General features: G+C 37.3%; 2 protein-coding genes across 3 annotated transcripts; one reads left to right on the top strand and one right to left on the bottom strand.

Annotated features, from left to right (window-relative positions):
- Positions 1 to 1,948: 1,948 nt before the first annotated feature.
- Positions 1,949 to 5,661, top strand: LOC108378261 (uncharacterized). The gene is made up of 3 exons (XM_017634549.1): positions 1,949 to 2,656; positions 4,513 to 4,709; positions 4,950 to 5,661. The coding sequence occupies exons 1-3, from the start codon at positions 2,114 to 2,116 to the stop codon at positions 5,296 to 5,298; spliced, it is 1,089 nt and encodes a 362-aa protein (XP_017490038.1). The 5' UTR covers positions 1,949 to 2,113; the 3' UTR covers positions 5,299 to 5,661.
- Positions 5,662 to 6,113: 452 nt separating this feature from the next.
- On the bottom strand, positions 6,114 to 11,351 carry UGP (UDP-glucose pyrophosphorylase). Of its 2 annotated transcripts, XM_017634547.1 has the most exons (9): positions 11,117 to 11,351; positions 10,945 to 11,036; positions 10,782 to 10,787; positions 8,015 to 8,155; positions 7,753 to 7,958; positions 7,460 to 7,685; positions 7,249 to 7,387; positions 6,435 to 6,844; positions 6,114 to 6,359 (listed from the first exon to the last, which is right to left on the bottom strand). In XM_017634547.1, the coding sequence occupies exons 1-9, from the start codon at positions 11,334 to 11,336 to the stop codon at positions 6,252 to 6,254; spliced, it is 1,548 nt and encodes a 515-aa protein (XP_017490036.1). In that variant the 5' UTR covers positions 11,337 to 11,351; the 3' UTR covers positions 6,114 to 6,251. The 2 variants fall into 2 exon arrangements, with proteins under 2 accessions (XP_017490036.1, XP_017490037.1); XM_017634548.1 differs by lacking the exon at positions 10,782 to 10,787.
- Positions 11,352 to 13,095: the final 1,744 nt, after the last annotated feature.

Raw genomic sequence — 13,095 nt, 5'->3', positions numbered from 1 at the left:
AAATCAAATCAGCTGCTCTACTGATACTACCTGTTGAATGTACCTTGGTGTACACCTTTCTGTGATATAAAATTCACAATTATTTTGATGAAAAATTTTTTCATTAAAAATTCAAACAATTTTCATCAAAATTTCAAAATTTTTATTCAGAGTTTCTACACAATTTTCGAGTATGCTATTTTGTAGCCCGTTGAAGTCGCTAGAAATTATAGTTGATTTTTTAGATTTTTTTTGTGGAGGGTGTTGGGCATTTTCTTTCATATAAAAATAGATTTTGATCACGCGTTATATGGAAGAAAACGCGCGACACCCTCAAAAAAAAATATACATATAAAAAATCAAAGGTAATTTGCAGCGCCTTGAAGCTTGCACTCTATTTTACTAAAATTGAACGGGCTATAAAACTGCAAACTCGAAAATTTTCTAGAAATTCTGTATAAAAATTTTGAAATTTTGTTGAAAATTGTTTGAATTTTTTTGAACTTTATATAAAGTGTGAAACTTTGCTTTTGTGGTTTATGTTATAGAATGAACTATATTTTCATAAATAATTAATCAAAACAATTTTGCATTAAAATAATTGTGATTTTTACATTACAATAAGGTGTACACTTACATTTGATACCGACTGTAACTCGAAGAGGACTTTCCCAATACTAACCGATCTCCTAGTACTACTCAACGAAATTTTAATAACAATAATAAAATTAATATAATCAATCCTTCTCACACGGCGCGAAGATTCGGCTATTACTAATACAAGCTCATAGTGCCGAGTATTCTAATCCGAATGATTTGCTTTTCGAAGCGCAGTACAGAGTAGACCCCTTGGTTTATGGTGGCGACGTTTAGGAGGTCGGTCTCGCAGTAGTCGCAGGGTCGCCTTTCTTGTGCATTGGGCAGAGCCTACTTAACCTTTAGCCGTCAGCCATACGTATATCTGCCCACATTCTGCATAAGCGTGGAGACATTACGACAACTTGTCTATATGAGGATACCTTTCTTTCAAATCAGCCAACCTAACCTAACCTAAGTGCTTCGGTCATAAAAACGCAAATATTTATATACAATAAAGCAAATTTCCTAATAAATCAATTAAAAAATCATCCAAAATACAGCACCAAGTTTTCAAGGGAAAGGCTTTCAAAAAAACTACTTAACGAAATCGAAAGCAATGCTTATGTACAAGGTCTATAGAAGAAGAAGAAGAAGAAGTAAAACTAAGAAACTAATAGCAAACCCAAAAACAAAGATATTTCAATTAAAAATTACATGTATAAATGTATGTTTATTTAGTCTTACACTTAAACTTGAGTACTATTTATAATAATTAAATTAACTAAAATACATACAGACATATATACCTAAAGCTTTAATTTAACCGAATTATATATAAATACATACACACCTAGTATATATTCTTATACACAAAATATTAGCTATATGTAGTTTGTTTTTAAAAAATTATTAAAACTTAAGCAATTCAATTTGTTGAATTCATTTGTAAAAATAGTTTATTTCAAAATATAACCAAAAGTTTGAACTGTTAAAATTGGCCCATTATACTCTAAATATTTTCGTATAAGATTCATATAACATTTTTAATTAATAAATCTTTAACTAAAAGCTAGATAATGAGTTTAATTTACAGTAATTTTATTTAGTTGTTTGAACTTATAATTATTTTCTAATTATTTGTAACACTCGCTACAAAATGAGTAGTATACTTGTCAAAATTGACAACGGAAAAATGCATTTATAAATTTGAAAAGCGAGTTCGCTTCAAAATTTGTGAATCAATTCGTATTTTCATAATTTTTAATTTCTGTTAGTGAAAATTTCGTGTGTGAGTTATGTTGTAGTTATAAACAATACTGTTTCCGTTTGTTACTGTATATATTATTGTTAATTGAATTTCAAAATTTGTCATAATTAAGAAAATATCGAACGGAAAGGTTAAATTTGTGTATTTGTTTATTTTAGTTTTCGTATTTGTTAGTTCATTGTGTGTCTAGTGATTCGCGCTTTTCGAATGCATCGACAAATTCCAATCAACTAGAAAATAAATTATTTTATTTACATAACACTTTTCTGTGAATATTACCGTTTCGGTATGCCAAAATTGAAGTGCACATCGGGTAGCGATCAATCCAACGATGAACCCATCGCCAAGGTACCACGACGTCAGCTCAAAGTACGCCATCGCGTGGACAACTCAAATCCACCGCTCAATCTTTGCGATCTGCCAATCGAGTTGCTCGAGAAGATCATCGGCTATATAAATATTTGGCATCACAATCGTATACGCGGCACTTCGAAGCGGCTGCGTGATGCCAACGATGCCTTCGTAATGCACGAATTCAAGAAGGCATTGCATAAATCCAAGCTCACCAATGCGAGTAGTTACGAGTGCGCAGCCTTACAAACGATCGAACAAGCGACCGAGGTCTATGTGAAGTCGGGTTACGAGTCCACTTTCTGTGGTTGCATCTTGCCTATGCTACGCAGCTCATACAAGGATCCCTTCTGCCCGCAAGTGTTGCAGATCAATACTTTTCTGTTGCATTTTTATGACATGGTCGATGAATTGATTGGAGATCGACGTTCGCAGCACGCGAGGTTGCTGCACAATTTGACGTTAATGCGGTTTTTTAAGGTAAATGGAAGTACTGTTAGGGCTGGCCCATGACTGATTTATGTGGTTAGTAACGTGATAGACACCCTCTGTTATCGGATATTTCGGGTTTTATTCCATATAGCAGTTTAAACTCCTTCAACATTCAGTAAGAGGTTGTGCCAAATTAACGCAGGTCCCATGCGAGCAACTCGAGCTGTTCATCTGTGTTAGATGGTAGGTCTCCGGTGACTTGTATAGTTTGGCCTTTGTATAGTTCGTCTGGTTCGGCGGCTAACTAAACTTAGTCTTTGAGGTCCATGAAATGGCTTTTGAAGTTCCAAGCGACATCAGTAAGCATCTTATTGCAGTCCCACGTGCGGCGTTGTGATAAGTCTGGAGCTACGTGCACTACGTCCTACTAGTCATCGGTGACCACACACGCGTTTTGATGTAAGTTCAGGTTGACCTTCTTAGAACAGATAGTAAAACGAGTTGCTGCTGACTTCGCTGAGAAAAGGTAAAGTTGGATACCATGCAGTGCTGAAGACGGAAAGATCTAAGAGAAACTATTCTCTTTGAAACAGTAGTCATGAATGTCGTTGCCCTGCACGAAAATCAAACACTTATCGGCGAAAGGCCTCTGAAGAGGATCTCGATATATAGAATTAAACACTAGTGGTGAAAAGGCCTCGCCATTAGGGTTTTCCTGTTTTATGCTTCTTAATTTGGACGAAATGACACAACTTTAATCCAGGTGAAAGGCAACTTTTTTCAATATCTTCAAGAAGCACTCCGTGAAATACCGTATGAAATGCTTTCATTAGCTCTAATGCTACTAAGGCTACCCTCCTTACAGCATTTTGGCGTTGTTGTTATTGTTTTAGCGGCTACTTCGCCCTGTCTAGATCGGCTCGTGCCACTCCAACTGGGTTAGTCCATAGGGAGAGAGGCGTCAATTGAGTGGGGTTTAGGGGGCATGTGAAGAGGTACCGCGAGTCGGGAGTTGACCGTTCGCTTGCCAGGCGCTTATTGGGCACATCTGCATTTATCCTACTCAGGTAAGAGTTTAGCCTGCTGCATTATCCAGTACGAAGCTGGGCTATGGAATAAGTTCTGTCTGGTCCACGTCAGGTGGCTGTGTTCCCAAAAAGCCATTCACAGGTCGGTGTAAATCGAGACTAACTCCCTGTGAATGCAGTTCATGGCTTGTCGACTGCGTTCATCAACCTCTGGACTTCGTCCGCTTGTTCGTATAGATGCCGTCTAACGTCCATTGGCGAGGGCTCTTCGGAATTTAGGAATTGCTTGCACGGCATTGTATTGTGCGCCTTGACAGGTGGTGCTGTGGCGACAGAGGAAGGAATCCGATGGCCTTCCGGAGTGCCGTGTTTTGCCAAGTCTGTACCTTCGTCCACTGCGTTCTACTAATCCCCGCCCACCACACGGGCGCCGCATAGTTTAGTACCGGCCAACCCATTTGCTGTAAGTTGCCAACAACGTTTCATTGTCTTTGCCCCAGGTGCTGCCAGCTAGCGCCTTGAGTAGCTTGTTGCGGCTCTGTACTCTGTTGACAATTTAGATTGTGCGCTGAGAAAAATAGCGAACTTCCGAAGGTAACTCTCAGTATTTTTGGATTGCTCACAGTCATAATTGGTTCGCCATCGATGTGAATTCCTAGATTTAGTCTGACCTGCACGTCCAGGTGATGAAAAGGGTTGCCGAGGATTTCATAGGGGATTCCTTATAGTGAAGAAGCGAGAAAGTTCTGAGGGGGTAACCTTTTACTTTCGAGCACGAGTCATCTATTAAAAAAAAGACCCCTCCAAAAGTAGTTTTACTTATGGTCTTTTGCAGTAATGCACATCTTCCAAATCTTAATTCTTCAAAATTTCCAGAAATTCGACAAGTCCACCATAATCTCTTCCGCCGCAATGCCATTGCACAGCCGCATCGTCGTGGAGTTGAGAGGCCCTTGGCTGGGCATGCTATGGACATCGAAAAGTCGATCCCGCGATCAACCAGAAAAGCGCTGCAACTTGCTCCTCATACTCTCCGAAATGTTAATGGCCAATATTACAGGAAAAGCTTTCAAGTAAATAACTCAATTTCTATTACTTGCCGAAAACTAAAAGATAACTGAATATTTTTTTCCCCCAATTAGACGCGTTTGGGAGTGCCTCAGCGAGATCTATGTATACGGCAACGATATAAGCAATACCAAGCGTGTGCCCAAAACACTCTTCACATTCACCATGCATGGTTCGAAGAAAATNTATCTATTACTTGCCGAAAACTAAAAGATAACTGAATATTTTTTGTTCCCCCCAATTAGACGCGTTTGGGAGTGCCTCAGCGAGATCTATGTATACGGCAACGATATAAGCAATACCAAGCGTGTGCCCAAAACACTCTTCACATTCACCATGCATGGTTCGAAGAAAATTTGTTCACTATTTCGTTCTTGTCTTGAGGTTGACGCCAATGACTTTGTATGGCCAACGAAATGGCCACGCGACCAATTCAGCGTCAATTTGGATATTACTTGCAAGGAAGCAATGAAATGGGGCTGCTCCAAGTCGCAGCACATGGAGTTTGGGCCGTTCGCAGAGCAGCTATTCAGCGAAGAAGAAGAGTATATGGATGGCTGCAGTTCGAGTCGAACGTTATTGGATGTGGAGTGAAGTGAAGTTTTCTCGGGTTGTTTTCTTCTTTCCTGTACTTCTGCTAAGGGATGTGACACCAAAACCCTTAAATAAATTACTAACAAAGATAAAACAAGTATAAATTTAAAGTTTTCGAATTTTATTCTACAAATTGTTTAACAATCTGGCTGTGGGTATGCATACATAGTATATAATGTAAGTATGTGGCTTCAATTAAAGGGGATTTTGCAAGCTAAACCTACAAATAAGTAACACAATAACTATTAGAAAACAGTTAAACTTTACAAAATATAATTTGGCAAAAAGCATCGCCTACGATTTGGCATGATGTAGGCGCATTTAAAAAACAAAACGCCTACTGATACACAAAACAAACGAAATNTATCGTCTACAGTTTGGCATGATGCAGGCGCATTTAAAAAACAAAACGCCTACTGATACACAAAACAAACGAAATAAAAACAATTTGGGAATTTTTAATTCTTAATTGCACTTAAAATATAATAATTTTCACATTTTTGCTTTACAAACTACCTGTAACGTTTGGAAATTTTAAAACAATACACGATTATCTACAGGATTGCTTATGTATGCCTGCGAAATTGATTTATAAAACTTTTTCCCGCGCGACATTTTTATGAATATATAATTTTTTTTTTTATTTGTTTTCACCTGAACTTTTTCACTTATAAAAATATGCAACTGACTACTCTACGTAATAATTCCTGATATTTTTCATAAGGAAGTCTTTGCGTTTTTTTGGACAGCATCGGCGATTTGCAACTTTTTTAATGATCCAAAATACGCATATTACCGGAGACGATCTTANATAATTTTTTTTTTTATTTGTTTTCACCTGAACTTTTTCACTTATAAAAATATGCAACTGACTACTCTACGTAATAATTCCTGATTTATTTCATAAGGAAGTCTTTGCGTTTTTTGGACAGCATCGGCGATCTGCAACTTTTTTAATGATCCAAAATACGCATATTACCGGAGACGATCTTATTGTCCAGAATGGCACCAGCTGGTATATCAATACGATCACCATGATTAGCAATAATAATAACAGTACCCTGCAAAGGAAAACGAATTTTAAGTTACGAAAAAATAAATCAATTGAAATAATATTTAAAAAACAAAAAACATACCCTAAGCGACACACCGCGACCAAATGTGACATCGCCGGACACCGTCAAATGATCAAGCTCAATAATATCGGGTATGTTGGCGAAGCGGCCAAGGAACTCTTTCACCTTTGAGAAGTGATTTTCGCCCAACTTAACAAGCGGTGTGGTGGGGAACATGCGTTGTGGTGACATGGCTAGACTGCCGTTTTTCAGGTGATACAGATTTGACATGACTAACAACAAATCCGAAGTCTTTTTCACTGGCAAGAAACGTGAACGTGGCACATTGATGCCGATGGCGCCATCAAAACACTTCATGGCAGCACCAACGGCTGTTTCCAGTTGCACTACGCGTACACCATTTTCCATTGTTTTGTTGTTGACAATGATCTCCATTTTGAGCGTGCGCTCGCGGAGTACACGATCGATAGCTGTGAAAAATTAGATGGCAGGTGTAAAAATATTGCAGTATTTTAGGCATGATGCTATTGAGTTTTAGCAAATATGTACATATGCATATATGTGAATAGTAGGGCTGTTCAGGATATTGTGCAAATGGTCTTGGATTTGCATTTGTATTTGCATTTACGAATTATATGCTTGCTACCATGGCTACCGTTTGCATTTTATGGTTGTAAATTTACAAATGCGCCGAAATATGCAAATGCGAGATCATATGCACCTTGATCCTGAACAGCCCTAGTAAGTGTCATATTTCTGGTTTCAATTGTTTTTATTTTGTTGTATGAAAAGAATGTACAAAACGGTGAGTACATATTTGCACTAAACTGAAAGCGCACTAGAATTCTATGCAAGACACTCTTCTCCTGCTTACCATCCAATTTCGCCCAGATGTTATTGGTGTTGAAGAATTTAAATGTTTTTACTGATTTGAAGTCGTCGACATGTTCTTTTGGCACTTGTGCGATTTCCAGCAAACGTAGTTTGTTTTCCAAGTTAATGAGCGTACCACCCTGAAGAAGTAGAAGAAACCAATTTTTATAAGTTTTAAAAGTTAAACGAATATTTATTTCTAGCAAACCTACCTTGACGTCAGCACGTGTTTTGTCAGTGACTTCCATCACAAATTCGACAGGTTGTGCGGAACGTTCCTCACCCAGCAATTTATTGAGTATGGCCAAGTCCACGGTAGCGCCCAGATTATCAATGTTGGAAAGGAAACAATATTCACGGCCCTCGTCGATAAACTTCTTTAGCAGACCAGAATTGCGGAAGGTATCGTAGAAGTCGCCGTGACCGGGTGGATACCAGCTGTAAGGCAATATTTGAAATTTATCCTCTGAACATTTCTTTACTTAAATAAATTCAAACAACATACGCATCAATATCTTTCTCCACATCCAAATCTTTGGCAACTGGCAAGAATGATTCACGGCTGATGCGCGGAAAACAGCTCTGATTAAATGTGTGAATTTGAACACGAAAGCCGGTATATTTGCGTATGATTTTTTGTGTATCTTCATCAGTGTTGAATGAATTCATAAGCACCAGCGGTACATTGGCATCGTATGTTTTATTCAAATGCTGCGATGGATGATGGTAAAATTTGGTTATGTGAAAATTTTATATTCAATACTTACCTCAATTTGTTGCACAGTTAAATCGAGGAACGTTAGATCGGAGCGCACGGGTATGACACTCTTAGGACCATGGCAACCCATAGATGTACCCAGACCACCATTCAGCTTTACGACAACCAATTTGTCTAACATTGTGCGAATCTGCTTTGAAGATAAAGAAAACATTTAAGTATCGTGAATCAGTAAATTATTGTAGGAGTGATTGAAGAGACGAATAACAAAAGAACAACAGAATGAAAGTAAGCCAATAATAATTCAAATGCATAGAAGCGAAAAAAGAAGAAAATCGAGAAAGGAGGCTTTTTAAGGCCCGTACTTATATGATGGTATGTAAATTAGAAGCTAGTATTAATGCCTAAAGTGACATTTTGATATACATACATGTATACCGCTCTAGCTATATTGCATGTAGTCAAAGATGTCCTGAAGTTAGAGAAAAATTAAAATCACGATTTTAAATAATTTTAAATAAAAATTGCGCTTAGATTTTGAAATCAAAACCGCATTAATATACCCTTTAACGTACCCTCAATATAAGTGATTTCTTCATTAGATTCATTACTTTGATCAAGGAATATCGAAAAAAAAAATTCCAAATCATTTGTTTGAAGGGCAGATAAATTTTAAAAGCTACTTGAGAAAACGGCCCAAAGTTTGAAACATAATTGTTAGGACAGAAAATGATTAAAATTTTTCGATTTTTTGAAATTTTGATTGATCCAGAAAACGGGGTTTATCGATACTAATCATGGTTTTGTCAGAACCACTCCAATTTTTTGTGACTTTTTTGTGGGCCTTCCAGAACTGTTTTGGGAATTTACCAGGACACTTGGAGTTATTTCGCGACCTGCCGATTTTTTCGATAATTTCAAGTTTTTCTCGGACTATTCAGAGCTTTCTCGGAACTTTTCGGGCTTCGGGATTTTTCGAGTTTAACTTTCCATGCATTTTTTCTGAACATCGGAAATTCTTGTACTTTACCTTTTGGAATTTTTCCTGGACTTTCCAGACATTTTGAACCTTTCCGAATTTTTCGAAAACTACAAGATTTTGTAGGGACCATTCATAATTTTACTCGGGCCATTCGGGATTCTGCGTCTTTGACTTTGGGAGTTTTTTGAACTTCGGAGATTCTTAGTACCTACATAATTAACTTATCGAGATCTTTCAGAAATTTTCAAGTATTCTTCCAGAATATTTCGGACCTTTTAAAATTATTTTTGGAAATTGTTTCGATAGCTTCAAGATTTTCTCGGGACTATTCAGAAATCATTCGCTGTTTTTTTAGGGGCTCTTTGGGCTTCCTCGTGTTTAACTTTTCCGAAGCTTTAAGTTCTTTCAGAATTTCAGTGATTCTAAGTAAATTTTTCGGTAGTTTGTCCGGGCACTTCGGGTAGTTCGGAATTACTTGGGACTTATTCGACACTTTTAGATAACCTTCAAGGAACTTCAAGATTTTCCCGGGACCATTCAGAATTCGTTCGGGACTTTTATGGAGCCCTTGAGATTCTTCCTGCGTAATTTTTCGAGAGTTTTCGAAATTTTTATTTCAAATTTCGGAAACTTTTAGTATTCTCAGAACTTCTTAGTATTTTACATTCGGAAAGCTTCCGTTGGCCTTTTGGGATTTTGGGATTTCGGAAACATTTAAGAATTTACTGAACCTTGCGGCAGAAATAGCGTCATAGCCGGAATTTTTAGTTCCAAAAGAAGCTATTAACTTTCTTTTTTATGAGTGCCTAAAAATTTAAACCGAAAATTATGTTATTTTCTTTTCAAAAACTGTTAACCAAACTTATTTTTGGCCATAAAAACCCAAAGTGAAAAATTAACTAAAATTTTTGCTACACATGGGCATACTATACATGGGTACGGCCTGCTTAAAGTTGGTTTTTAAATTGGTAAAATGTGCTTTTCAATTTTTTTTTAAAGCATGTTCTAGTTTTAACATTGGTAACATAACTTATTGGTGGTAAACTTTTAGAAATACCCAAGAAATCGTATGCTTTTTTAAAAATACTCTTTTAAATCATTTTCATTTCACTCACTGGTTTTTCTTCTTATTTTATTAGCTAAGTATGAAGTAGTAAGATTAAAAATCTGGTGTTTTGAGTTGCATTTTTTGGGATCATTTTTACCAAATTTTTATGTTTTTTTTGTTTACTTTCGAATGCCAATTGTTTATACAAAGTGCTAAGAAAATGAAAAGCTACTAAAATGTGGCAATGGTGTTTCGAAATATTGTAAAAATAACCAGCGTTTCTATGTTGAATAGCCTAACAATTTAATTTCCTAAGAGTCGTATTTTGTATAAATTTTTGCATTTTTCTCTTTGCTTGCTGGAATCTCAAGCTCACTATAAACCAATGCATTTCTTTTCCAAATTTAATATCGGCCAACATTAGACAACGCTAGATATCTCGTAGAAGTTTAGATAAAAAGTATAAAACACTTACAACCATAAACCAGCGCTGGTGGAAAGTATTCGAAAGAAGCAATTAGTACGCAAAATGGTAAAAGTGAAAAGTTAATATTTAAAAATATGTACAGTTAATAGAAAATTCGATAGTGAAAAGTATGTATTTAAAATACGAGGAAAGTGGAAAGTGGTTATAGTTGGTTTGTATATGTATGTAGATTACATTACAAAAGCCAATCGAAATTCAAGTAAAAGCATTTGCTATATATACTAGCAGATTTATAGAAATAATTTAAGTATTTAGGTTTGGCATTTTCAATATCTCAAACATTAATTACAATTTGTTACCTCGTTCTATTAAACACCAGAATCAAAATGGTTCACCAATTCACATACAAAAAATGAGAGTTTGAATAGAAACAGGCATATATATTTAATAAATGGAAATAATACAAGAATATGAAATTTAAAAATATGTATACGCAAAAATAAAATCAAGTCGGCATGTTACCTGCTCATTTTTAGGCGAACTCAGATTGGAGTAATCCATGACGGCGTTCGCAGGCAACTTCTGAATTTTGTCCCAATCAATAGAAGGACCCTCTGTTTTAGTGGAAAAACGGGATCATAGTTATTTAAATGTAAGTATGTGTGATAGCAATCGCAACTCCATACACACTTACCTTCTTGCAGAAAGCGTCCAAACAAATCGGCGAATCGCACCATTTCCTTTTGCAACTCGGGGCGCTTTTCCGCTGGCGCAGTGCGCAACAACCGATCCAAATCATTTTCGAGCGATTTGAGTGCATCGCGCTTGGTCACCTCATGGAATTCTTTTGAGTCAGATGGCGCTCTTTGGTGGCCACGTACCTTAAAGAAACCAATGAAAAAAAAATATTCCATTAAACATACAAATAAATGATTGGTTCTGCATTTGTTATCAAATATGTATTTATATGCACATGCCGTTCAAGGAAATAATGTTGTGCATATTAAAATTAAACAAAGGCAATCAATTAATGAAATGAGCATTCGTTATCATGGCAACACAAAGTTTTCAGATATTTGCATTTGCTGAAATTATTGGTGGGTGCGCAAAGACTTTTTGATTTCTATATGAGCTCTGATCATTCTTATCGCAAAATTGGTGATGCATGCAACGAAGTGACCTCAGCAAAAATTTCTTAGCTTCGGAATATATCGTCGATGATACTGCAAAACGTGCTATGTCACTTATTAGCTCTGTTGCTTAATATATCTGTTATCTGTATCTGATCGCTTCTGGCAATCGTTCATCTTCATCAGCCAAAGGTAGACAGTTTTGTCATTCTAGACTATTAAAGTGTCAAGGGTAATAATAGACGTATACCGTTTTGCAGTATCACCGACGATATTTATGACCTGGTGGTGCACTGCCCCCAGCCTAGGTGTGCTTGTATTACCCTGTGTTCGGAAATGCATCAAGTGAAAGCATCAGCAGATTTTCTATCTAAACTATAATTGATGAAAATGTCTAGTATGCGCAACCACGGTTAAATGACGAATTGGAACTTAGTTGCGCAATTATAGTTTAGAAATAAAAAAGCTTCATGCATTTCTGAACACAGCCATAATTAAATTTTGAAATTTTCGAAACTTTGAAAGGCGTTTTTGTGTTAGGATCGCAGGTCCTTGAAATTTCGGAGCAGATAGAGCGACTGTGTTTGGCAAATAAGTATTATAAGGGTGTTACATATACATACATAGCAGGAGAATTCTATTGACCAATTCATCCCTCTGGGATACCGTGACCCGGAAAGTTCAATTAGTAGTAGTGTTCTCTTCATTCTTTACCCGTTTACCACAAGAAATTACTCTGTTCGTATTTCGACGAAAATGGCGATCGGCAATGGGCATACCCCGCTGAATACGGTTAATAGGACGAACATTTTATAGAACACTTTCTACAACTTGCTTTACTTCTCAACACTCTACTTCATATTAGCTAGCGTCTCGTTACGTTCATTTAACTGTATGTGAGTTAATTAGGTTGAAGTGGCTGCCGGTGGGCTCACCAGCACACTTAGGCTCACCATAGGGCCCGCTCAGGTACCACTAGGGATCTCGTGTGTGCAGTTGGCAAATTTGAGCAATCGCCGCATCTTTAAGCCCGTTAAATCGCTAGGATCTCCAATTGTTCCAGCATCTATGAGCCTTAGTTTAATCCTTACCAGTGCAGGAACTTCGCAAAGTATGTGCCTTACTCGTTACTGATTCAGGCTCCTAATCGTCTCTGCAGCTGCTGCAAAAGTCGTTAAACGGCACCCCAAGTTATTACGCGTGCCTGTACCGAAAGAGACCTATCGTCTGCTCAGCATGAGGTGCTGCCTCGATCTCTTCTCATCCCATTGCGGCCAAATAAGCTTTGCCATTTCGCATGTTGTCTCCGCCGCTCGCCTGCTTCGAAGAAGAAGAATACCTGAATATTGAACTTGTAGGTAGCGAGCCACATGCCCTGCCTCTTCTATGACGGTTAAAGTGAAAGGGAAGTGCTCTTCCTTGTAAGCTCATCCGTCATTTCATTACCTGGCAGGTGAACTGCTCTGCCATCACGTTAAGGAGATCTGCGGCAACTCACTACAGTTCCCGAGTTGTGTGTGACAGAATCCAGAGCTTTTAAACC

Source organism: Rhagoletis zephyria, unplaced genomic scaffold, assembly GCF_001687245.7.
Source record: "Rhagoletis zephyria isolate East Lansing unplaced genomic scaffold, Rhagoletis_zephyria_1.1 Rzeph_scaffold_13688, whole genome shotgun sequence".
In the NCBI taxonomy this organism is placed as follows: Eukaryota; Metazoa; Arthropoda; class Insecta; order Diptera; family Tephritidae; genus Rhagoletis; species Rhagoletis zephyria.
Note: the sequence above shows the minus strand (reverse complement) of the source record. Positions and strands in the feature narration are given on the sequence as shown.

Excerpts from the sequence above, each read along its gene's own strand:
- UGP (XM_017634547.1), bottom strand. The coding sequence starts at position 11,336 with ATGGAATATTTTTTTTTCATTGGTTTCTTTAAGGTACGTGGCCACCAA. Across the intron at positions 6,845-7,248 it reads CATCTGGGCGAAATTGGATG|CTATCGATCGTGTACTCCGC; the intron begins GTAAGCAGGAGA and ends AATTTTTCACAG. Across the intron at positions 6,360-6,434 it reads GTCGCGGTGTGTCGCTTAGG|GGTACTGTTATTATTATTGC; the intron begins GTATGTTTTTTG and ends TTTCCTTTGCAG.
- LOC108378261 (XM_017634549.1), top strand. The coding sequence starts at position 2,114 with ATGCCAAAATTGAAGTGCACATCGGGTAGCGATCAATCCAACGATGAA. Across the intron at positions 2,657-4,512 it reads CGTTAATGCGGTTTTTTAAG|AAATTCGACAAGTCCACCAT; the intron begins GTAAATGGAAGT and ends CAAAATTTCCAG. Across the intron at positions 4,710-4,949 it reads ATTACAGGAAAAGCTTTCAA|ACGCGTTTGGGAGTGCCTCA; the intron begins GTAAATAACTCA and ends CCCCCCAATTAG.